The sequence below is a fragment of the Panthera onca genome, chromosome A1 (genome assembly GCF_046562875.1).
Source record: "Panthera onca isolate mPanOnc1 chromosome A1, mPanOnc1 haplotype 2, whole genome shotgun sequence".
Taxonomy (NCBI): Eukaryota; Metazoa; Chordata; class Mammalia; order Carnivora; family Felidae; genus Panthera; species Panthera onca.
The window spans coordinates 3,808,101-3,834,487 of record NC_138339.1 but is presented as its reverse complement, the minus strand read 5'-3'; the positions used below and the strand labels follow the sequence as shown (position 1 = coordinate 3,834,487).

General features: G+C 47.4%; 1 protein-coding gene across 1 annotated transcript in view; it reads right to left on the bottom strand.

Annotated features, from left to right (window-relative positions):
• The window catches only part of ADAMTS16 (ADAM metallopeptidase with thrombospondin type 1 motif 16), a 157,831-nt gene that overhangs the window by 78,429 nt on the left and 53,015 nt on the right, over positions 1–26,387 (bottom strand). Inside the window, exons 7-10 of the mRNA XM_060634326.3 lie at positions 26,109–26,268; positions 24,925–25,030; positions 17,358–17,495; positions 8,175–8,328 (exon numbers count right to left, since the gene is read on the bottom strand). Of these exons, the coding sequence (XP_060490309.3) occupies positions 8,175–8,328; positions 17,358–17,495; positions 24,925–25,030; positions 26,109–26,268 (558 nt within the window). The remainder of the gene's footprint in view (positions 1–8,174; positions 8,329–17,357; positions 17,496–24,924; positions 25,031–26,108; positions 26,269–26,387) is intronic.

Here is a 26,387-nt window from a genome sequence, read left to right as displayed (position 1 = left end):
ATGATGCCTCAGCCAATTCCTGAGCTTACGGACTTTGTTATGAAAGAGGGGATGACATTCAACGGAGAAAGAACAAAGGGTTTGGGCAGAGGAAGGAAGACCCACATGGCTGATAGGGCAGTAAAATAAAACAAGATCTGAGATTTACACACAGTGAAAGTCTCTCCAAGTTCAAGGAATCAGTTTTCCTTTCATAGCTTTCTACGCCCAAAGGAACATCCTAGAGAGGGGCGAGAGTAAGACTCAGAAAAGGATGGAACCTTCAGGAACGCTGGTGGGAGCTTCAAACGCACAGGAGGCTAACGTTTCTTAAATGATCTGCACAACTGTTCTGGAGATGTGAACCGGCGTTCAGCCGCTAAGCATTACTGGGGCAAATGTGTCACGTCGGTGGCGAATGCCTCTCACGAAATCGGCATGTTGAGTTGGGGGCCTCTGTTCTTGGCCAGAACAGCGTTTACAGATCAGAGCCGTAAGCAGACCTCAAGGAATCCGTAAGAGCAGGGGCCCGAGCGTCCGCAACCCTCCAAAGAGACAACTGCAAAGCGCTGGCTTGCAGGGTGACGACTTGATAGGATACCAGGATATAAATAAAGCTCCCTTGAATTCGGAGCCCATGGACGCAGGCTCGATGTCTGGGTGGGAAAGCGGTGGATCAGAACCAGAGTCTGTCCCGCAGTGGGAGGCAGGCGTCGCCGCCCTGGAGCGGTGGCTCACCATGAGTTCCGGAGGCTGGGTGTGGACACGTAAGCCAATGAAGGCACAAGTGGATGAATGGATGAAGAAATGAATGGGCGGATGGGAACGAGGTAGCTGCTCCCGTGGTCGGGTCACATGGGAGATGGACACGGTGGTTGGGCAGAGAGTCCGGGCTTCCGGGAAGGGAGGCACATCGGTGTGGACTGGAAGGGCAGATCCGGGCAGGCAGGACCCGGTGTCCGCCTCGTACGCTTGAGGATGGGAACCCCCCCACCGTCCCGCTCACGGGCTGTCCTGGGAGCTAAATGCAGTGGTTGTCGTTAACACCCCCAACTCAGGCCACTGCCCCGGGGGCACCAAGCGCAGCACACGTTTCCCTCACTCCACGGGTGGGAGGTGACTCCAGCCCAAATTCCGCTCTGCCGGGCTTCACGGCCGTGGCCTCAGGGAGCGGGTGCTACCAACGGATGGGGCAGTTTCAAAGACTATCCAAGACGATACAAAATAAATGGTGTTTTAAAATGTTAAATTAGGGCTGCCTGGGTGGCTGAGTCGGTTGAGCGGCCGACTTCGGCTCAGGTCATGATCTCACGGTCCGTGAGTTCGAACCCCGTGTCGGGCTCTAGGCTGACAGCTCAGGGCCTGGAGCCCGCTTCGGATTCTGTGTCTCCCTCTCTCTCCACCCCTCCCCCATGCACGCTCTGTGTCTCAAAAATAAATAAACATTAAAAATTTTTGAAATGTTAAATTATTCCTGTGTATTTGACATAGCTACCTGACACAGAGCTCAATACCTAGCTGGCTTTCAATAAACACTTTCTGAGTGAGCTGAACGTCTGTCAGTTTATTCCTGTGGAAACCTTGGATGGAATGAGCGGGAACATTTTTCCTATGGAAGGAAATTAATAACGGTCAATGAGATGCGATTGTAAAAACACCTAAGAAGACATAGGCAGGGTACCTTATGTATGAAAATACTAGATCCAGACCCTACTATTTAAAGTATTCTCACAATATTCTCCCATCGTAGTTTTCGGGAACATTCTGTAGAATACAGAACTATGAATGGAAGATACCATTAAAGGTGATTTTTTTTTTTTTTTTTTTACTTTACTAAGGACAAAGCTCTCAAATACAGGAGGTGGATGATAGCTTGCCCCTAAGGCACGTGACCCACGAACTCAGTCTATGCCTGGCTTATGCCGCCTGTGTGTTTCAGCCCATCCTGGAACCGGCTTGATCCCCAACGCAGTACTCCAGGCCAAAACAAATCACAAGAGTGAGAAGAGCCTTGAAATATCATATAATCCATGCTGTTTTCCAACATAGCAAAACGTATTTGAAACCTTGGTACCCTACAGATGTAACTGACGTTTAACAAAAATGTGACACTCTAACCTGGAAAACACATGAAACTTCTAGCGTCTCAAAGAATTAGGTAATAAAATGACCACGAAACAACCGAACAACCAAAAACCGATGACACCCTCCCACTTTTATCATACTTTGACTTAACTGCTAACTTCTGGACATAGTGTGCAAGGATTGTGTTAAATTAACCATTACTGTTATATGTCATTACATCCTTTATTAAATTTCAGGGTCCTCTTGGAACAAAGACCCTATTAAATCATACGTCTAGGGTCAAAGAGCTGGAATGTAAGACATGCTGGGTGTGGGGGGAAGCTCCCAGTTTCACTACAGTACCCAGGACACAAAGGGGATCAGGTTTCCAAGTCACTCTGGCAGTCTGCATCTCAGACCAGGGTCAGGCCACCAGGCACCGCTGATGTTGATGCTGACGGGGCAGGAGAGGCGCTAGATGAAGACGCGATGCGAACACACGCGATGAAGACGTGACAACTAACACTTGACTCGGGGAGGACAAAGCTAAAGGCACATGGAGAGTCCACACTTGCTTTCATCTTTGCAGCTAAGGGGCAGGGTCTTTAACGAGGGCACTCCCTTGCGAGTCTGTCCTCCAGTTTCAGAGCTTACGTGCATGGCGCATCTGAGTGGCCCAGTCGGTTAAGCGTCCAACTCTTGGTTTTGGCTCAGATCGTGATCTTATGGTTCGTGGGTTCGAGCCCCACGTCGATCTGTGTGCTGTCAGCTTGAGGCCAGCTTGGGATTCTCTCTCCCTCCCCACCCCACGCCCCCTCTGCTGCTCTCTCTCTCTTTCTGTCCCTTCACCCTCTACCCTCAAAATAAACAAACTTAAAAAAAAGAGCTACGTTTATGAAGACCGGTTTCAGTCCTACTGACTTGGTTAAGTTCAACCTCACAATCCAACACCACAAATAAAACCAACATTCTCAGAGGGCAGCGTTGGGGATTTCCACACTGTGACTTCGGCACTACCAGATCCATTATCTCAAACTGTCTGTATCAGACTCTCCAAAAATACAAACTGAAATCCCATTTACAAATGATGTTACGATGGGATCTATAAATTATTGCAATTATTTATTTTTGTTTTTGAAGAAGTCGGGTTCTTTCGTCACTAATTCCAATGATCCCTATGCAAGTCCTCAGAGGGCAGAGAAAGCCATGGCCATATATGTGCGTGAATTCATACATGAGTGTGTAAACACGCATACACCATATACACATCTATTTATTCCAGAGACAGATACGTATGTGTTCACATTATTCATTAACTTGTCCTAACTAAATAGCAGAGGGACTTAAAGCGCCCTTTTCTAAAATAGCATCCCTCTGTCTATCCCCCTGCTCAGCAAATGTGCAATTGAGAAGCCCTTACGTGTTAGTTGCGGGATTAGGCACCAGGTAATTTGTAAACTCTGGATCTTTATACTTCAACCTAACAAAACAGACTCATTTCATAAAATTTCAGAAGGAGTTCATTTACATTTTTTTAAATGTTTATTTATTTTTGAGAGAGAGACAGAGAGAGAGAGAGACAGAAAGTGAGTGGGAGAGGGGCAGAAAGAGAAAGGGAGACACAGAATCCGAAGCAGGCTCCAGGCTCTGAGCTGTCAGCACAGAGCCCCGACACGGGGCTTGAACTCACGGGCCGTGAGATCATTACCTGAGCCAAAGTCGGATGTCTAACCAACTGAACCTCCCAGGTGCTCCGGGAAGGAGTTCATAAAAAAAAAATTAAATTTTATTAGTGAAAATATTCTGAGATGCTTTACTTCACTTGGAAGGTACTTTAAGTGTTGCACCATAACTAAATTTGAGATTCAGGATCCTAGAGATTGTGGCCACACAAATGGTACTTAACTTAGAAAATACGTCACGTTTATTTATGCTGAAAAACAGCTTTACATCATAGGGAATGAGCTGACCTCACTGATTCTAATGGATGTATTTCTGTTTAACTTGAGAAGACATTTCCTCCACGGTCCATGATGACGTTAACTGGTACCAGGATTACTTCTCTGCACACAAAAACTACGTAAAACTGGACAAAATATTTGGGCCAATTGTTCTGGACTTTGCAACAGGCAGCACAGTAGTGTCCCTCAAGAGAAGGGAAATTTGTAATTTGAGTGACACCGCGGCCCCGTCAATCTGCCTGGAGCACCTTGCTGACCGTGGTGCAGAGGTGGGTCCCAGGCAGATAACGCAGTCCCTCCGAATGGACGGTGCAGAGATCAGAGCTGGGCCTGCAGAAGGAGCCAGAATCCATGAGAATATGTGGGACCAGAAAAGAAAAAAGCCACATTAAGCTGGGGGCTGCAGGTGCCTGCCTGAGGATTTCCTGAGGTCCCTCCTGATCCGTGGGGTGAATGGCTGACATACTACATGATGCTTCGTGTGGCCCAGCACGAGGCAGCAGCTTTGGGCTAAGAGCTGACAGGCTGGAGGACAGAGGCCACACCGTGCTGGGAGACACCAGAGTTTGGGCCCGCCCGTGGTGGAGAGACCTCAGTGAGCAGTCTGGGCCCTCAGGGGAGAGCCCGAAGTCCACGTGTGCTGAGTGAGAACCACACTCCAGAGCACAGGCTTTGCCCTTGGGCTAAGGACAGACTGAAAGAGAGGCGCCCTAGGGAAGAACCAAAGAAAGCCTCAAAGGGTCAAGGGATCACCTACTCACATAAATTTATATAACATAAAGTGATCATGTATTATATTATAAATAGACTCAAGGCTATAAAGGAAAAAGTAGACAGAATGAATGAAAAAAATGGGAAATTCCAGTAGAGAGATATAGACTGCAAAGAACTAGACGGTATTTCTGGCAACTGAAACTTAAAAGAACCCAAATGTAGAGCTTGCTGAATTGTCTAGACAAGTGACTAGGGAGGGCAGAAGCTACAGATGATGACCGACTTTTTACCAGAAACAACGGAGTCCAGTTGAAAGTGGAATTATATCCTTCAAATTTTTAAAGGGTAAAAATACAGAAAAAACTGTTGAGAATTCTATATTGAGAAAAACTATTCTTCAAAGTGGTGGGTGAAATCATGACATTTTCAGAGAGAGAAAAGCTGACATGCTCTGTGGCTAGCCAATGCAGCCTATAAGGAACGCTAAATCGGGTCCTTCGGGCCAAAGCAAATGATACGATTTGAAGCTGATCCATAAGAATGCATAAGTACTACGTGGTAGATGGGTGGGTGAATGTGAAAGACGGTCCAATTTTATTTAAAAGTAACTCCCTGTTGGGGCACCTGGGTGGCACAGTCCGTTGAGCGGTTGAGCGTCCGGCTCTTGATTTCGGCTCAGGTCACGACCTCCGGAACCGTGAGACCTGTCCCCGCATCGGGCTCCGAGCTAACAGTGCAGAGCCTGCTTGGGAGTCTCTCTCTGCCCCACCCCTGCTCACACTCTCTCCTTCTCCCTCAAAATAAATAAATAAACGTTTAAAAAATAATAATAAATTAAAGTATCCAAAGCAGGCTCTGGGCTGTCAGCACAGAGCCTCAACGTGGGGCTCGCTCTCACGGTTTCCGAGATCATGACCTGAGCCGAAATCAAGAGCCAGTCGCTCGGCCCTTGAATGGACTGGGCCACACGGGCATCCCGTAACTCCCTATTTTAAAACAAACATTAGAACGTTGTCTCAGGTGGCTTATAACATGCACAGAATAAAATACGTGACAACAGTACAGTGTGAAGGAGGGCCACGTGGACTGACTTGTTGTAAGGATCTTGCATTTTACATAGAGTGGCACAATGTTAATTCTACATACGCTGTAAATTAAAGATGCAGCTATAATCGTTAGAACGACCACTAAAAACTAGTGTTAAGAAAGTATGGCTGAGATGTAAATTGAGAAAAAATAGAATTTTTAAAAGCAAGTTTACTCCGAAAGGAAAGAGGGAACTAAAAAAGAAGTGTGAGCGTGATGCCTGGGTGGCTCAGTCGGTTAAGCATCGGACTCCGGCTCAGGTCATGATCTCACGGTTCCTGGGTTTGAGCCCCACATCGAGCTCTGTGCTGACAGCTTGGAGCCTGGAGCCTGCTTGGGATTCTGTGTCTCCCTCTCTCTCTGCCCCTCCCCTGCTCGTTCTCTCTCTCTCTCTCTCTCTCAAAAATAAATAAAACATTAAAAAAATTTAAAACAGAAGCGTGGCCAATAGGAAACAAAATTTAAAACCAACCAATACAATTCCTCACGTTAACTTAATAAGCGAGAGAAACTATATAACTACATCAACAGACGCAGAAGACGTTTCCCAAAAGTCAACGCACTTTTGTGATAAAACCTCTCAACAATCTAGGCCCGAAAAGGAACTTCGTCTGTTTGATAAAGGGTAACTATGTAAAACCAACAGCTAACATCATATTCGTTTTCTATTCGTCACTGAAGTTTCTAATCGTAATTGCAATGTAGTTAACGCACGGTGTTAGTTTCGGGTATACAATACAGTGACTCAACAGCTCTACACTTTACTCAGCGCTCATCCCAGTGAGTGTGCCCCTAACTCTCCTCACCTGTTTCACCCCCTACCCCAGCTCCCCTCCGGTACCCTGTTCTCTAGAGTTAAGTGTCAGCTTCTCTGTCTCTCTCTTTTGTTTTGTTTCTTAAATTCCGCATGTGATTGAAATTACACGGTGTTTGTTTTTCTCTAACTTATTGCACTTAGCATTATGTTCTCTAGCTCCATCCACGTCACTGCAAATCCTTTACTTGGCAATTACAAAGCTCCAGAATAGGCCAAGTGTACCTAAGGTGCTGGGAATCAGAGCAACGGTTGCTCACCGGGGTGGGGAAGGGACTGAATGGGAGAGGGCATGAGGGAACTTTTCGGCTTTACAGAAGTAAGCCACATCCCGGTCAGTGTGCTGGTAACACACTGTGTTACAAACGTGGGTAAACACACTGGTGATTCACTGCATGTAAATATCTCCTCAGTGATGAAAGGTGTACTGCATTTAACTTCTGGGACTTTCCAAGTGGCGCTAGGGTACCCTGGATGCCACCGCCCACGGTCACAGAGCAAAAATAATGTGGAAACCAGAAGCGTGCTGTAGGAAATCCCACCTTCAAAAAACCAATTAGTGTTATGCTCCTTTCCCTTAACCAACGGAAGAATAACACGCAAAATTCTTAGGGATTTCACCCGTTCTGCCCATGAAAGAGGACAACATTAGGAATACGTGCTGCTGGTGACTGACTTATCGCTCTTCTTTAAGGCTGAGATTACCCAGCCGAGGGGACGAGAATCCAGTTCTGGCACATGGATTGTAATTGATCTTAGGGGGAGCTCTCCTTGAGTTTAGAAGAAAAGAGATTATCACGTTAGATTTCAATTGGAAACTTTCCCGGCGCATTATGAAATGGTGGAGGTTTCTGGAGGATGGTACTTTTGTCTGTTTTCCTCTCGATTTCCTTATAAACTACAGTAAGAGAAATCTCAAAAATAGTGGCTTTCATTTAACGTATGGGTCCCTTCCCTTGTGACTCGGTACAGAAAGTTCCTAGATCGCCATCGGTCTGCCCGTCCAGCACAAGCACACGTCTCTGCCATATGTGGGGTTTATGTTAGGAAGCCACGCCAGTGATGGCCCCGGGCTCAGTGGAGGAGATAGCAGCTTCGAGGAGAGACTTCTCTAGCAATCCCGTATTTGGGAAATATAATAATCAGAAGCCCTAGATAGGCTGCTTCTCCATAGTAAGTTCCGCTTACATCTAAGGAAGATAGAGCAGGGCGGTGCTGTTTGCTTAACAGCGTTTGAAAAAAACGCAGAGTATTAGTTAGCCAACTTACACCAACCAAAGGTTACTGCTGAGCTCCCACGTGATAAATCAGAAAGAAAGAGCTGAACTAACGGGCCAAGTCAGTTCTCCAGTGAAAACTGATACCCACACCAGTATCTACCATCACTTTCTTTGCCAGTAAAACATGTGTTTCCTGTTACAGGAGACCAGCTTTCACATACAGGATTTGACATTTGGTAGGTACCCAATAAATGCGGAATCCATCAATGTCCGTTACACTGAATAAAACGGTTTTATGAGTCACATTGCACTGAGCACTTGCCAATAATCACTTGCCTTTTTGAAATCCAGCATGCAGAGTTTGGCTTTCTCTCCAAACTGCCACTTGCACTGAGTGTTCGCATCGTACAACTCTCCCGGCAACTTCTCAGGATACTTGTACTCCTTCACAGGCTTCGGCTGATCAGCAAGGCACAGAGCTTGGGCAGTGCTGAAACGCAGAGGAGAGATGGTGCTGCTCGTGATTCCGGAAGACTTACCAGAGATACGCACTGAGTTACGCCTTGATGTTCTCATGCAATCTGACAACACAGCCCGAACAGAGAGGAGGGGGCATTTTTCTCCTGGGGTCTGACATCAATCTCGATTATCTTTGGATCCGGGGGCCACATGGCCTCAAATTGCTCATAATGCATCTCATCTTTTCCAGGAGGGCAATTTGTTCTTCATCAGATTTCTCCAGCTTATCACGGGGCAGAGGGAAATGGAATCGCACAACCAGATGGACAATGTGAGAAGCTCCAATGGCAGGCACCTTTTATGTATGCTTCTTGCCATGAACGATCAACAGATGGCAATGCGCACTGGGCAAGGCAAACACAATCAACCTCAAAGACTAGAATTTTCTTTCTTTTCCTCCCTCCATTCTTCCTTCCTTTCCTTCCCCCCCTTCCTCTCGTCAGTCCCTCCCTCCTTCCCTCCCTTCTTTCCTTCCCCGGGGCCGGGGACCACCTGCACCACAGCTCACAGCCTCCGGAGGTTTGCCATGGAACACAGCAGCAATTTCTACCGGCAATGCTCTACACTCACGCTAATTTCTGACTCGATTCCCAAGTCAAGGAGGAAATTAACTCTGCCTAAGTTCACTAGCAGATGGCTAAAGACCAACTAATGATTTTTTCCTACACAAACACGGTATTCCCTTCCCTACATGCATAGTTAAAATTTTTGCATTTGGAGGAAGGGAAAACAGTGTTTGCACGTAGCAACTAAACTTTACTTACAAATTTCAACAAGCAAAAAACTCCCCCACCCCTGCATATTCTCAACATACTGACCAAGAGCAGACCCACCCACGCATCCCCACACTTTGCTTTGTGTGGTCACCCACCTTGACCCGGATCATTTTGGCCTCAGTCTCCATGGCCCAGTCCCAGATCCCACTGCCTTGGAGTCCACGCATGCATACCTTCAATTAATACCCACACACGAAACACAAGGGGTGGTACCAGTTAACCGTGGTAAGACATTAATCCCACATACAAGGAGGTCAGAAGCCTTTTGAGAGCAAACCGAGGAATAGAGATTAAATCAGATGATAGGAAAGCGTTCAGAGCAGTGGCCGGCTCATTGTGCATGTTCAATAAAGGACTTGTCTGTCACTACTAAGGCAATCATAGTGCAAAAGGATATTTTGAAGTGGAGAAAAATGAATAAAAGCAGAATTAACACTCCAAGACAGGAGGGACTTAGCAATTCTGGAACTCCATAGAACCTTTTTCGGATGGATCGCAAATGATTTCTATACACTAGTTCAGTGTTTCCCGGTATCTCCCGGAGGCTACATCAGGGAGGCAATCTTATCCCTACCCTATGGACAGGAAATTAGGACACGTCGGCCAAACGGACCGGCCCAAGCAAGAGACTGAAAATTCAAAAAGGTTCACAGGTTCAGGAATTTTTATAGTTTGTGTAAATGTATGAGCACATGGCCTGAGGACAAGGTTCCCGCCTGGCCAAGAAAAATGAAGCTCACGGACTGGGAGCCTGGAAGAAGGTTCGGGAACACACATACCACTACTGGGATGTAAAAGTCGGTTCCAACTAGCTTCACCTTTGAAGAGCTGCAACTCCCCATGCTGATCGTACCCTGGTCCTTCTGGTTAGGCTCATGCTGGAGCACGTCTGATTTCTACCCTCGGCCCCAGCAGGTCTCACAGCTAAGCGCGCGGCCAATGGGGCAGGTGTGAGAAAACCCCACGGTGTGGACGTAAGAAGGAAAAGCGCTGTCACTGTAGCAACAATCCCCCATAGCTTCCACACGAACAAAATGCGTTTGACTCATTTGAATGTGCTGGACAAAAGTCAGGTGACCTACGTGTGATAAGCAAAACGATAAGGCTTGTAGATCACATGGAAGAAATATTCAGGACTTTGGGGTAAGCAGAGCTTTTTTTTTTTTTCCCAACAATACACAAAAAAGCGTTAACCCTAAAGGAAAAATAGGGATTAATCTGGTCTCCGTGACACAAAGAAAAACTTCTTTTCACCAAAAGACACCATTAACAGTGTAAATACTGAGTCACAGAGTGAAAGATGATATTTGCAGTACATGTTCTCTGTAATGGACAAAGTGTTCCTACTCAGAATATATAAAGCACTCCCATCAAGAGATACAAGATGAAACACTAAAGCCTAATTTTTACAAATTCACAAGAGATTTGAAGAGGCACTTCATTAAAGATTACTCGAGTGTCCGTTAAACATGAAAAAGGCACTCCAGGATCTCTTTGATTAGCACGTTGGAATGCCGCTACCCCCATCGACGGAGCTAAAATGGAAAAGGCTGACCAGACCAAGCGACGGCCAGGATTTAGGGCCATGTGAACGCTCGTAATGGCTCTAGACGTGTGACTTGGTGCAACCACTTAGGGAAGCTGTCTGGCAGTGTCTATGGACACTCCAGACTGTGTATTTATGACCCTGAAGTTCCAGTCCTACGTAAAATCAGGGATGTATAGGCAAACACACAGACTATGCAGAGTAGCATTTCTTACAATAGCCCCAAATCCGAATCTCAAATGTCTATCACCAACAGAATGGATTCGTAAGCTGCGGCATACTCATGCAATTAAAAATAAGTAAACAATGCTATATTTTTATGGTAGCAACAAGGATGAGCCTCATAATCATGATATCTAGCCAATCGCAACAGACGCCGAGTAGCACATAGCTCATGATTCCATTCATAGGGAGTTCAGAAATGGGCAAAGCCAGTCTATGGTGTCCTGCATCGGGAGAATGACCATCTCTGGGGAAGGGCTATCTCTGGGGTAGTCACTGTGTCTTGTGCCTTTTTATAAAGGTTAGTTACCGCATCCATCACCCCACGTATTTAGAGTTGTGAGGACTTTTAAGGGCTACTCTCCTAGCAGCTGTGAAACGTAGAGCACATCAATCTCTAGTCATCATGCCGCGCACAAGAGCCCCCAGAGCCCATGCATCTTACTGCAAAGTTGTACCTGTGATCACCTTCACCAATGTCCCCAAACCCCCACCGTGGCGGTCACCTCTCCACTCTCTGTTGCTATGAGTTTGGTTTTTTAGATTCCACAGATGAGTGAGATCATACAGTATTCGTCTTTCTCTGACTTCCCTCACTTAGCATAATGCCCTCAAGGCCCAACCACGTTGTCAAAAATGGCAGGATTTCCATCTTTCTCATGGCTGAATAACATTCCATCGTACATATATCTCATCTATAGCTATTCATCTGTAGACAGACGACAGACGGGTTGTTTCCCGTCTTGGCTATTATATTGAGCTCTGTACATTGATCTGAGAAGAAGGTACAGCGCCACGTTCACTGTGTGAAATTTCACTGAGCGGAACCCTCATAATTTTGTGCTTTTCTATATATCTGTTTAACCACGACAAAAATAACGTTGATAAAAAAACAAGGCAAGGTCAGAGATACCACAGTGGTATTTCAAAGTCAGTTTCCCACTCTGATTGACGAGCCATAAAAGGTGAACGAGCTTGAGAGATCTTACAGTTGTCTCTCTTCCTTGTCCAAGTCGGGAACAGGGGCCCTTGGAACAGATTATATTACTTGCCAAGGTCGAGACCTTCCCAGACACGACTGGTAAAGCCACGATCAGCATTTGAGCTCTGATCCCCTCTGCTGCTCTTTCTGTCACAGGGCAGTGCCTGCTCTCCCATCTTCCTGCAGAAACTAAGGACAGCTGTGGCTTGGTTTTTCTTAAGACAAACGTTACACAGCAGAGCAAGATGTGAACTGAAGGGCATTCTTTCCATTACACCCAAAAGTATGCTTAATGGGCTCTCAGGTCAAATCAAACCTTCTCATTGACAGAGGGGGTATGGGGTATGGAAGGGGATCCATGCATCCTTTAAACTCCTGGTTCCCAGTGACGGCCCCCTTTCCCATGGACTGACTTCGATTCATAGGGTCAGAGGGGAGGTACATTCACAGGTCTGCAGTAAAGGATTCACATTTTTAAAAAGCACATTGAAGATGAGTCCCTGTTGTCATTAAACTAAATTAATGAGCTAAAATTTCCCTAATCCTAGGTCTCCCAGACGCAGACATGAGTACACGGGATAAGGTCTGTGTCCGTTCACAGGAAATGACGCATGACTTCACTGACTAGGTCGATGAATTTACTCCAAACACGTATCTGTCCTTCTTGACTACCAACTGTGGAGAAATGCTGTGCTGACAACCTCAGACCAACCGAGGTCCTTTATTATATATTTTTTCCACATACCAAATGCTAGACTGCTAATAAAGGCAAGTGGATTCATCTTTATAAGTTAGCCACTTGTCCTTACTCATTGCTGGGATCGGATCCAAACAGCTGCCCAATTGGCGGAGAACAGGATCGTGATTACGTGGAAATCAGGAAGTCAGCAAACATGTCAAAGAAGACATGTTTAAACCAATAAGACACCACTGTTAACACAGTGTAGACGTGTCTGATTCACGACTGGTCACCCCAAGTAAAAGAAAGCTTGGGTGAATCTGACAACGGGAGGCTCTCTTGGAAAATGTAACTTTTCAAGCAAACAAATGGGTGACATGTGTAATCTTGCATATCTGTTTATAATCATGTGGCCCAGAGAAATTAGCGAAGTTCTTGCAAATAAAGGTTTATTATGGAATTGCCCCACAACGGTTTTACTGACGGACACAAAAACAAATGAGCACACTTGAGCAGACATCGAATCGTCCTGGGATCCCAGAGCAAACATGTCTTTGAACCAGACTCTTGGCAACCCCTCCGAGGGTCACAGTCCGATTCGAAGATCACAGCCCATATCTAATGTCATCAAAACAATTGTTCTCTAAGCATATAACAATTTCCCTTCCACGAGATCTCCTATATTTCTTGGCAGCTTAAAAACTTTATCTGGACTCTTTTACGATGCTGATTCTCACTGTACACCCAAACTTCGCATCCCTGGCTTTCCAGTATTTGTCCGAGAATGTTTCAAAAAAATCAAAAATGTTTATCTTCATCATAACCGTTAAAATGAAAAAGCTATAACATTTTGAAAAACAATCTAGAAAATTACAGGGAAGATTTGTGATACAGAAGACCACAAATTTCCCTTGTTAATACCAATAAGAGCATTGTGAGCTTAAGTTCATGCCCTTTTTTATGACGGAAAGCAGAATTCTTCACACACACACACACACACACACACACACTCACTCACACGCACCTCAAGCAAATCTGAACCGGTGTCAGAAAGAGCCACAAACCATGCTAACAATCCCCACCTCGACCCTATGAGGACCCCACACAGGGAACAGCAAATGTCAAAACGACCCCAATGGGAGAATAATGACCATGCTGTTTTTGGTAATAGAAATAAAAGAAAAATGATCAAGCGATCTTCCTAGAATGCAGATTTATATTACCAGGAGATAGATATTATCCACAAAATCTCACTCCTTTTGGGGGGCATAAGATACGGAAGGCGGCCATCATTCTGGTAGGCATTAAGTATGTTGACTGATAGGGGGAAGGACCCCAAGCTGAAGGCTGGTAGTCAGGATGCTGGCTCAGAAGAGCTGTGCAAGGTCATCTGGAGAACTGAATGAACAGACAGCAAGAAAGGGAAACCAGCCATGGGCTCACAGCTCCATGTGCGTGTGGGGGGCAGTCTGAGATAAGGGGCAAACTGGGGGTACCAACAGAAATAAATACCCATGTGACCCCACCCTATGGTGTGCTATAAACTAGATGATGTCACTTATGTAACGGAAAAAAAAAAAAGGAAAGAAAAGGGGCTTGACCAAAACAATAACGAGAAAAAGAGAGAAAGAGAGGAGAAAAAAAAAACAACAAAGAAAACCTAGAACCCAAGATAAGGAGCTCATCGAAGCTAGCCAGAGTGGCTGGGGGAGACCTGAATGGGGTCTATCAGGCACAACAGGAACCTCGGACTTTCACCCTTAATCCCTGGCTCGGAAAAACTAGTTCTCAGTTTTGACTGTAGGAACGGGCATCGGTTACAAACTCTGGCCGCTAACTTGGTGGTTCTTGGGTGTCGCCATTCTGTTTTTCTTCCACCAACTCTGGTCGAGCTGATGTGGGTCCTGCACCCTGCAGCTACGTGTCCCCTGTTCACCTGCTGGCATCATGGTGTGGCAGAAACGGGAAAGGTAAGAGCATGTGGTCTTGGTGCCTGGGACAGGCCCAGGATGGACCCCCCCCCCAGCGGGGGTTCCAGAGGACGGTAGAAAGGGGGAGGTCATCAGGTGACGTGGGGAAGCGCGTGCACAGGTAACCACTTCCTATCCACATCTTCATCATGTGTGTCTATTAATATTTATAAGCACTCACTGTATGCCATATAATTAGTTATGAGTATGTAATATATTTTACATAGCATATACATATACATATTTGTGTGTGTGTGTGTACACATATATACACACAGTGTCATCTTTTTTAAAGAATTCTGTGCTGGCAAAAGCTTTGCTTTCCTTGAAATATCAGCATTTGCCCTATTTTCTGTTAATAGGAAATATATTTGATCTCCTTTTTTGCTTTGGTTTCTAGAAAGACCAAATTTGCCCAATCTCAAGCTTCAATAGCGCAGCCTAAGCATGCATTTTAAGACTGACATATTTGTGTGTTTTCTCGTTGCCTCTTCATTTTTTATTTCCATCTGCTTTTCCTCTTCAGCCGACTGTCAATTCTAATTATTTTTTGTTTGTTTTCTTGTCATGACCTGCTCCAAAGTCTTACGGGAAGGTGGTTTTGGCGGCTACCTTCTGCCAAGAATATACCTTCCATGCTGAATCTCAGAAATGTGAACGCACCTAATTGAGAACTAAACATGGCAGCCCGTCTCCTGCCAGCACGGATGCATTTTGGGAATAAAGAAGCACATGCTTCGTATCTCCTTGACGAGGATCAGTGGGTTGTGGAGGGCCGGTGTGTTTGTCAGAGAGCGGGCACGAGCCTTCCATGTGTCTAGGAAAACAGAATATGTTTCTGTGTAATGAACACGCATGCCCTCCCTGCTGAGCCGAAGCAATTCTTCCCAGAACCAGGGAAATAACATTCTTGAAATGACAAAGGTCGGGGTGCCTGGGTGGCTCAGTCGGTTGAGCGTCCGACTTCGGCTCAGGTCATGATCTCACAGCCCGTGAGTTCGAGCCCCACGTCAGGCTCTGTGCTGACAGCTCGGAGCCTGGAGCCTGCTTCAGATTCTGTGTCCCCCTCTCTCGCTGCCCCTTCTCTGCTCCCACTCTCTCTCTCCCTCTCAAAAATAAATAAACATTAAAAAATTAAAAAGAAATGATGAAGGTGGAAAGTGGGGTAACTTTTAGGAGGGACAAAAACATCCGACTACAGTCTGTTCCAGGGGCCACCGCCGGGTCCCAGGAGAGTGTGTTCACAAGGGAAGACAAGGGACGCTGGGGGTTCAGATGGGCACGGCACCTCCACTCTCCGGCCCGTGTGCCAGCAGCCTGTGCTGGTGGTCAGAGATGAGTTGTCTTCACTAAGAGCTACTTTCTTTTTTTTTACATTTATTTATTTTTGAGAGAGAAAGAGAGTGCGAAGGGAGGGACAGAGGGAGAGGGGGGGAGGGAGAGAGAGAGAGAAAGAGAGAGAGAGAGTCCCAAGCAGGCTCCGTGTTGTCAGTGCAGAGCCCAACCTAGGGCTCGAACTCATGAACCGTGGGATCATGACCCGAGCCGAGATCAAGAGTTGGACGCTTAACCCACGGAGCCACCCAGGCGCCCCAGAAGCTACTTTCCAAACAAAGGCTCTCCCTCATCTTTTTAGTATTTGAACCAACTAATTTTGTTGAGATAAAAACGAAAGGAGAAGCCATGATTTCAATAGAATTGTTTCTCCTTGGCTATTTGCTTCCAGGCTTCTTGGGATCAGTAGAGCGAGGCCAGGGCCAGGGGCCAAAATGCCTAGACTCCATTCCCGACTCTGTTTCCCTATATTACTTCCCCTGTGGCAGGAGCTGGGGCCACTGCTGAGCTCAGCTGGCCCTCTCTTTCACCGTCATGCCCTTTTCCTTCAGAGCACGTGGGGAGACGACATTCCTTACCCACCCCGTGCGATCCAGGCCATCAGCTGCGCTCTCACTGCCAGGAATGCAGCCCTGTCCTGCTCTGGTCACCACCAGCTGCAGTGACAACTAGGCCCCACAAGAAGGAGAGGCCACAGGGCGGGAGGACCCGTTCTCTGCATGACCACACACAGCACACCTGCTGATCTGTGCACGACCTTCTGAGTCAGAAGTACGCTCAGGGTTAGCAGGTAAAACCAAACTCCAAACTCAAAGTCTTGAGATCTGGGGGGAGATCCAGCCTTACTAGCCAACTAAGGCTGCTTCTTAAAGTCCCTTCTTTCTCTAAAACACTTAAAATCTACTATCTCTTTTTCAGGGGGTCAAACCCTGCTTCCCCAATGTTCTAGACCCTAGATGAATTAGCACTATAGTAAAACTTTCCAAAAATAATTATTAAAATTACAGGCATTTAGAGCCAAGCTAAGGTATATATACTCAAGTTTCCCCTCCTAATAAGAAATGTAGTTTGTGGAAAAAGAAAAACACACACACACACACACACACACACACACACACACACACACACGTGCACGCGCAAGTTACGTGTACTTTATAATTGTGCGCACAGGTCTTTCTGTTCACGAATACAAAATGGTTAGTTACAGAAGTGAGAAGTTAAAAAAACCAAACGTTGGTGACAAATACTTTGATTTGGTAAGCACCCTGGGTTTCCTTTGAGCCTAAAGGTCAAATGACGTCAGGTTAAGCCTGCGAGACTCGGTGCTCTAAGGAAGTGTTTGGCAAACTTCTTGGTCAAGTGGCATCTTCAAATGGGAACCGTCTACAGGAGTCACAGCCACCCCTGGGCTGCTTGGACAGAATGAGGCTGACCGGGCAGGGCTCACCAAAGGCACGCAGAGACACACGACCAGCTCTTGGAGTTCCTACCTTAAAAATCTGTGCAGATACTGGCGGCTGCAGGGTGACCAGGAGAAGACCCCGTTGCGTCCTGCCAGCGTAGGGGACATGATGTTCCCCTCCGACTTTTTGCACATGTTGCCTTCTCCGTCGTGGACCATGCCAAAGCTACGAGAGAGAGAAACGGTTCCTTCAAAACACAGAACAGTGCCGATGATCCACTATATTCTACAAAAACACACGTCAACACCGTGGACGCCTCCACTTCTGCATGCCGGTCGGGCCGAAATGAACTGTCTGTGCAGCCAAGCTGTGGAGACTACCCACGTATTCACAGACCTTTCCTGAAGGACTGCCATTCGGTGAGTTGTTCTGAAAGTGCACACCAAGCACCAAAACGGATGTGTCTGCTAAAGGCAGAGGTCTTAATTACGAGGAAGCGTTTCAAGGAGGGTAAGGAGGGCAGGTCACTCGATCTTGATAAAGCTGATAACCGTCCTGGACTGTTTTCTTCTCTCCGCACTCTTTTCTGCTCACCAGGGATTTTGAGAACTCCCAGATGTTTGCGGGAAATACAAACACAGGCTCCCCGGGTGAAGTTTGGTGCTTCCCACAGTTAGAGAACTGACCGCCTGGTGCAGCTGCCCGTGGTGCTGACATTTCGTCCTGGCTCCCATCTGGGGCTGCTCCGCCTCAGGCCACTGCTGGGGGCTGTCACGGCTGGACGGCGCTCGACCGCACTCCCTACGTCCCTTTGGAGGAAAGAGGGCCGTGGAACCCCAGTGGGTGGCTCTGGCTGCCTTTACCTGTGGGAATTGTTTGAATGTACCCGTTCCTCCTGACTAAAAATCAGACCACTCTGGGGCTCCAGCCCTAACTTAATACAGGGGGACTTGTCAAGCTACCTTGGCTCTTGGAACGCTTAATAGGCTCCTTTATGGATGTGCTAATTGCACAATGCCAACTGGCATCCCATGACTGTCACTTGTGCAAACTCTAGCCCTGTGCCTCTAAGCATCCCATTAACCGAAGCAACCTCTCTCCACCAGGTCAGCTTCTTCTTCTTAACCTCCGAGAGCTTTGGCTCTTTGGAAGAGTCTCACATTGCCGTCTTCACCTACCACAGGACAGCACGACTAATCGCGTTGGGAAGAAAGCCTGGGGGACTTGGAGCTCTATATGACCCCCAAGGCTTCCCATTAGGGCAAACATATTCTTAGAGAATCAAGCCACTGCTGGCTATTAATGTCCGGGACCTGCCAAATCATTGTATGGATTCTTAGATAATGGGGTTCCGCATGAATGGGGTACAGGGCAAAGGGGAAAAGAAGGGGACAAAGCAAAGAAGGGTGAGATGGATGCTGAATCTGGGGACATTCTGCCACCAAGGATCCCACGATGAGAGGAGGCAGGGCAGCAGGGACAGAAGACCCAGAACCCTGGGGAAGCGGGCTCCCACAGTGGGCCGGGGAATCTGCCCTTGTTGCTGAGGCTGAAGACCCATCTTCCCCTTTAACTGGTTTGCTGATAGAGATTTAATAGTAACAGTAAAAAGAGCAACTGATATTTGTAAGCACTCACTATTTTTCAAACAGGGTATTAAACGTGTTCTCCGTATTTTCTAACTTAAACCTCGCCGAAGGCCTGCAAGGTGGGTACGACGTCGTGGCAGCAAGACTGAGGACTGGAGAGAGCCATGCCCACGGTCTCAGGGTCAGGCCTAGGACGTGACATTCCTGACCTCAGAGCCCAGGCGGGACCCATGCAAGAGTGTAACGCGAGCATGATTGAAGGGCGTAGCCAAGGAAATCTGGCGTGCAAACATTGTTGAATTTCTGCAAAATTCCTGCTCAGTACCAAGGGTGATGCAGATGGGAGTCATTTCAGCCTCCACCCATCCTCTCAAGTTCTATTAAAAGCAATCAATCAAGGCCAGGGTAACCATATAGCAGAGGAAATGTGTTATGGCTACGAAAAGGATTCAGACTGTAATCACATATGGGGGGCTGCCTTGGGGAGAACGTGATGAAAACGAACTATCGAAGTGCCCTCCCCTGGCCGGCCCTTGACCCGAATATGAAGCAGACACATGCGTCGTGGTCCAGTAGGTACCCCAGATAAATCTGCTTCCCTCTGCCTACATTTCTAAGGAAATAAAAGCCACAACATCCCGGGTCTGGGGACACGTGCGTCTTCAACTTTTTCATCTAAGGTATTTTCAATGACTCTTTCTAGAATGGATTCTCAAACCCCACTGTGAACCCCACTATTGGAGGGTTATTTTTCCAAGTAGTGCAGTGCCCATATCTTGTACTGTGATGGATGCCAGCACGTTAGCATGAAAGTACCACATGGTGATCGCATTTGATATGAACATTAATGAAGTCATGGAAGGATGCACAGAACGCATTTTGAAGATAAGATTGGTATTTGGCAACCAAGAAATATAATTACTATTAAGTTATACATACCAGACATTTTTTTTTTTGCTACTGTGAACCACAGTATCTTATTCAAAGTTTTTCTCACCCCATACGTTAAAACTATTAACATATTTTTTCTTTCTTACGGACTAGCTTCTAAGTTTCTAAAGGACATCTACTCTTCTTATCCATGCTTAGCCCCAGGCCAATGCACTCACTAGCTGATGACAGGTTCTCCACTGATGTTTGTTGAGCGAACAAAGACCAACCTTCCAGCCCAAACACCAACCCAAATACCCAGATGTAAACCTAATTTCGGATTAAAACGGACTTGAGACTTATATTCCGGCGGGAGATGCTTTTAATGCCTCCTACGGTATGTTCTGAGTGATTCAATTACATCAGCAAGCACACAGTTCCTCATTAGTGATGCTACACCCAGGATGATGAAAAGCCCAATATTGTGAGAGGTTGTGCTCATTATTTCAGGCTGTTCACAGTAGTAGCTAAGGCAACAAGAAACCCTCGAAGTAGCCACAGGCCAATGTCATCTGGATGGTTCGATCACACCCTTGGTGCAATATGCCACAGGTGGACCTCAGGGTCTCGAGCTCTGATGTGGACTTTTCAAGAAGCACAACCCAAGACGGAAAGAGTTGGCATGGACGGGGCATCAGGTGGGTCTCAGGGGCCAGGGCGCATCAAACAACCAGAAGAGTGTGGGCTGTGGAGGTGGAGGCCTCCATCAGGGTTGTGCCCTGACATTCACAAGCGTTGGGATTTCAAGAAAATCACTTAAGTCACCAAGCCTCAGTTTCCTCACCCATATAATGGGGGTAATAAAACCTGGCTCTTAAATTGCACAGAAGATCTGGTACCACACCTACCACAAGGAAAACTCATAACTTCGACCCACTTCCCGGATTCAAATGTTCTTGGTAAAATTGCTCAATAGCGAGATGTTACTTGTATACATATGATGTGTGTGTGTGTGTGCGTGCGCATGTGTGTGCGTGTTCAGCCAAAGGTCAATAGGTTTCAAACGCCCTTTGGATACAGAAACAAAAAAAGTCTCAGGAAGAACAATAGATAAAATTGGTGAGAAATGAGCCTCTGGCCTTCCTGGGCTCCCTGGGGGACAGTCTGACAATCACTGGGTCAGATGAGATCTTCAAGGAGCTGTTGCCTTGATGTTCTACAAACCCTCAGAATCTTCGGGGCCTCCCTGACCCAGCGGTGGGGCTCAGGTTGATGACAGCACACGGCCACAACTCGGGGTGGTTTCAACCTCACCATCAAATGCTCGAAAGGGTATCTAACCTCACCAGCCAAGCCTGCTGGAGCGGATTGTGGTAGCGAGCCGATTCTGCCTCTTTCGACTCCCCCGGTCTTCCCTGACTTGGTCTCTTGCCACGCCTACAGCCCATGTGGCCCGACCCTTGCACGCCTTGTCTATTTTGCCTTTCTGTTAAGACTCTTGGAGGCCGTGGATTACCAGTCTTTTCGTGGAATCCTACACAAGGCTCTGCTGGCAGAGTGGACATTGTGACCAGTGAAAGTCAGTACATGCGGGAGAAGACGGGCAACAGAACGATAGCTCGTGAACACTTCTTCTTTTTTTAATTTTTCAACATTTAGCTTTGAGAAAGACAGAGACAGCATGAGTGGGAGAGGGGAAGAGAGACAGAGAGAGAGAGAGAGAGAGAGAGAGAGAGACAGACAGACAGACAGACAGACAGAATCCCAAGCAGGCTCTGTGCCCGATGCAGGGCTCAAACTCACGAAACCAGGAGATCATGACCTGAGCCAAAACCAAGAGTCAGAGGCTTAACCGACTGAGCCACCCAGGTGCCCCTCACGAATACTCCTAAGCACAGCAAATATGTTTGAGGACCGTCTCGATGGTCTGAAATGATAATGCAAGTTAAGCATTTAAGCCTGTGTTGTAGGCTAGGGATGCTCAGATCATGTAATACACCTTCAGCTGCACCTGCACACGCGTGCCAAGGATCTCACAGACTCTCTCGGTTTTGCAGATGGAAACCTAGGTAAGAGAAGACCGTGCGATGTATGCTGGTCACTGCCAGGAGGTGGGAGAAGCCCAGTGGATCCGGAATCCCAGGCCCAGGGTCTTCCTCCTCAAATGGCATGACTTCCTTTGTACGTGAGGATTTTCCAAATGGATTCATGCCATTCAGGCGACATATTCTCCAAACCATGTAGCTCAGCACTCAACGTGTCTGTGCCAGTTCTCGACACCTGCATCTAGCAAACCACACGTCCTATGCCAAGTGATTGAATCTAACCAGGAAACTCACTCTACGCCATGGATTAGGAGCAAACCCGACTCAGTCGCACGTCCTAAAGGAGAACACACACCCTCACTTCTGGTTGCTGTGTCTGTCTCTCCCTTTCCAACACAAATCCAAACACAGGTTCTTAGCCATTTCTGTGTATGGAACAGATCCCTCGATATAATCCAGAACATGTTCTTTGAAGAAAATAACTGAACTTAGTAGGAAAAATGGGCTGGACAGTGACTGAGATCTTTCTTGGAGTTAGAGGTTAGACCATCTGGCTGAAAGGCATGGAAAACAGCACTCCTCCAACCTTAGCGATGTCCTCTGAGTATAAACAAACCTGAAGAAGTAAAAACAGGATGTTTTAAAAAGTCCTAAAAAAAAGCGGGGGAGGGGCCGGGTGCCTCATTCGGCTCAGGTCATGATCTTACGGTCTATGGGTTCGAGCCCCACGTCTGGCTCTGTGCTGACAGTTCAGCGTGCTTTTTACATTATGATGTTGGATCCACGTACCAAAGCTGTAATTCTTCTCCATGGAGTAATACTTACTAAAGAAATGACCTGAATAAATGTGTACATTTTCAGTTTAATGAAAATCCACGGAGTCAGATTGAGCCCTGCCGTGCCCTTTCCCATTTGATGTAGTCACGGCAGCAAATGACTCATCTGAGATACTCTTCGTCTATATGCGCCTCCGTGAGTCATTCTGTCCATTCATCCATTCACAGTTGCTGAATACGCAGCATCATCTACCTGCCACGCTGGCGAAGCGGAGACAGGAGCGTCCCCTCCCCAGTGGTCTCCACGGTGGGAGCCGCATGTGAAACCGCTCTGCAGATTTCACAAAAAGTGTTACAAACAGCAGGTGCTACCATTACCACTGCCGTGATTGTAACCACTGTTCCTATCACTGTCCCTCGTTTTGCCACTCAGCACACACAACTCCTCTGCACATCTCCTGGGTGTATTTCCTATTTCCTCAATGTGATCAGAAGCTAGTTCACCGGCCACACGAAAAGTTCAGAGCGCCAGCTTCCTGTCTCTTGTGTGATGTCCTCTAAATGTCGAGTGCTCCAGAAGGGGCTGACAGTTTCCTGGAGGTTAATTCTATTAGGAGCGGGACTCCCTTTCATCCAAGCCTACAGCCCATCTCCCTCCTCCCATCCAGAGTCCCACTTGCAATTAAAAAGCTTTTATCTTGTTTGGGAAAAAAAGTACTTTTTCCATCTTGACCCGGTGCTAGTGATGAAAGGCGGTATTAATTGACTCCTAAGGAAAAAAAAAAAAGGAAATGCTGATCCCTGCTGACACTGAAGATGCGTCTCAGATGGATCCAGTTTACCTTTTGTGAGACCCACCACCTGCATCTACGGGCATTGCCAGTGCGCGTGCTTCGGCTGCTCATCTAATACTGAGCCGCTCAGCCCTCGCTGACTTAAATATTTCTTACCTTGACTGTTTAATTAAATTCAGGTATGGTTCAGGGGACAGCAAGAGCCTCATTTCGCTAAAATAATGAGAGTTTTGAAGTTTTAACTCTAGCAGTCTATTAAAAACACAATTATGACTTAACTGAAAGGTTCATAAAATATAGGGGCAATTTTCCAGGTACTGAAAAAGTCAATCATTACCTATAATGGTGAAGGGATCAGAAGCAGGATATAAGCTTCATTTTCAGGTCATCAGTTTACATGGCCAAGTGTGCAGGGCTCCGTGGGGGTCCACTAAAGACAGGTGCATGCATTCGCATGCACACACACGCACACACACACACACACACACAGACGCTGTGGACAGGTCGAGACGGCATGGCCTCTCATGGGATGGAGGGGTCAGTTTTACAACAACTGAATCACAAACACCGCCTTTTGCAGATCTTGTGATTTGCAAGTAAAATCAGGGTGAACGTAAAAAAAAAATAGAAAAATGACAATTCCTGGTTGTGCATTTTCTGGGAGAAATTTCCGGGAGAGCCGTCGTGCAGCAGGAAGACACCTGTGTTCCCACTGCCGGTGCTCACGCTAATGGGGACAAGGGCAGGAAGTCAGCAGGTGCAGCACATGGGCCTCGGTAAAGGAACAAAACCCTCACGGGGATGCCTTGACCTGAGGCAGTTTACAGAATCACTAGCCCAAGAAACCTTAGTTACGAATGACAGTTTCTGTAAGTAACTGATGGGAATGTTTTGTTGTGCAGGAACAAATGTAAAATGTTCGTGCAGAAAGATGCCAGCTGTTGCTAAGTGCTGCCGTCCAGCAGCGGCGTCTATCTGTCCAAGCCCCAGGCTCACCACTCACTCAGGACGCCGTCCCGTTTCAAAACCAACAATGCTGGGCACACGGGAATGTGGGCAGAGGGCCAGCTCCTACCAGCTCCAATGCCTGGTCCGAGCTGCCCTCCCCAAACTCTGCTCGGGGCACTGATCACCTAACATCTCTGCAAGTTACAAAAGGGATGGAAGAAGGCAAAACTCCAGGGTAACTAGTTGATAATACGAGGCCTCGTCACTACCGCCCCCAATAGTAACCGACCGGGGAAGGAGAGCCGTGCACGGGACTCAAGTTCAGAACAGGACGGAGGAGAGGGGGCTGATACAAGTGTGTGCAATCGTGCACGCACGTACGAGACGTAAAGGAAGAGCAGAGAAAGGACGGTCGGAACGCGGGAATTTCCACGGCTTTCGACTGTGCACAGCCAGGCACCAAAACAGAAACATAACAAGTACCCAAGGGATAGCACGTCTCACCTGTCGGTGACATTCTCACCGGTTATATGTGAGGCCCCTACAGACCTGACCCAATGATCAGTGTTTCTGTGGCAATTGTCCACTAGGGAAGACAGCCTGGGTTTCACTCTCCCACACGGGTGACTTACTTGTGTCCAGACTCATGGGCAATGGTGAAGGCCAGTCCAAGCCCTGTGTCTTCGTTAATCGTACAGCTGCGGTATTTACTGCACATTCCACTGATGGGTGCAAATCCTGCGGGACACAGACATCAAAGGAATATGCAGCAGCACTGTTGCAGTCAAACAAAGAGGGTGTATTGTATAAGTGTAGGAGTCCTCCGTCCTTTCCAGAAGTGTGGTTCGCGCCTGCGTGTGGTGAAATCTGGGACGCTCCTGGACAAGCGCATTAAGGGGTCTTGGCAACGCGAGCGGGAGGGATCTTCTCTCCGCATGGAAAGCAAATCATGGCTCCAAGTGGTGTTCACATCCCAGGTTACGATAATGGGGGCCAAGGAGAAAAGGGGATTCACTGCAGGCGAAGGAGAATTTCTATATTTGTCTATAAACGTCTGTGTTCTAGAAAGCCCAAATAAAAAAGTGCTACACGGTGTAGGTGCATCAGGAGGTCCCCAAGACCAGCCCAGGTTCAAGGACTCGCCAGGGGGATTCACAGGACTCAGGCTTTGTCATACTCACAGGTATAGTTTCATACGGATAGCAAAGGATGAGAACAAAATCTTCCAAGAGAACAGGTGCATGGGGAGAGGTGTGGCAGAAACCAGGCACGAGCTGCCAGAGCCCTCTCCCGGTGGATCCACAGAGGACACACCTAATTCCCCCCAGCAACCTGTGGCTGTCTCATCAGAGACCAGGGCCCAGGGGTTTTATCCGGGGCTCGTCACATAGCACCCCAGCCTGGCACACGGACCCAAACTCCGGACTCCCAGAAGGAAGGCAGACATGCCGTGCAAGCCCCGTTATCTGGACAAGCAGTGTAGACACAGCAGGCCAGCTCATCAAGCACGGTGGTGGGAACCCTGGTTCTCAGAGGCCAGCCTTGTCGGCAGGCCTTTTCAGGAACGAGCAGTCACGATGAACCTCTTTCTGCTGAGTTCTATCTCAATAAGATCCCGGGAAGAAATGAAGAATTAGAAAGAAAAGACAGGAGTTCTTGAATCTGTAAGGGACTTTTCCTTAGGAAGTAATCCTTGGCAAATAAACGTACACTTTGATGCGTGGCCAGAGTGCCTAGAGGGCAGCACATCTATTCTCTGCACTCGGGCTCAGTATGGCACCTGCGTGTTCCTCCAGACTCCACAGGAGGGTCTTACCCAGGGTGTCGCAGGGCTCATTCTTCCAGGAACATATGTCCAGACCGGTCAGCAAGATGGCGTGGTCATGGCGTGTCCCGTCTTTGCCCATCAAGCCAGACTGCCACTGGCAGAAGCTGCTTAAGGTGTGGTCCGCGTGGTGGCTGATCACAAGCCCCGGCTGCGGGAGACAGACCAAGACCCCATGAGGAGAGAGAGAAAACGCCTTTCAACGCACCTGTTACCCCTCCGCCATCACAGCGGCCTCCGCCATCACAGCGGCCTACCATTAACTCAGAT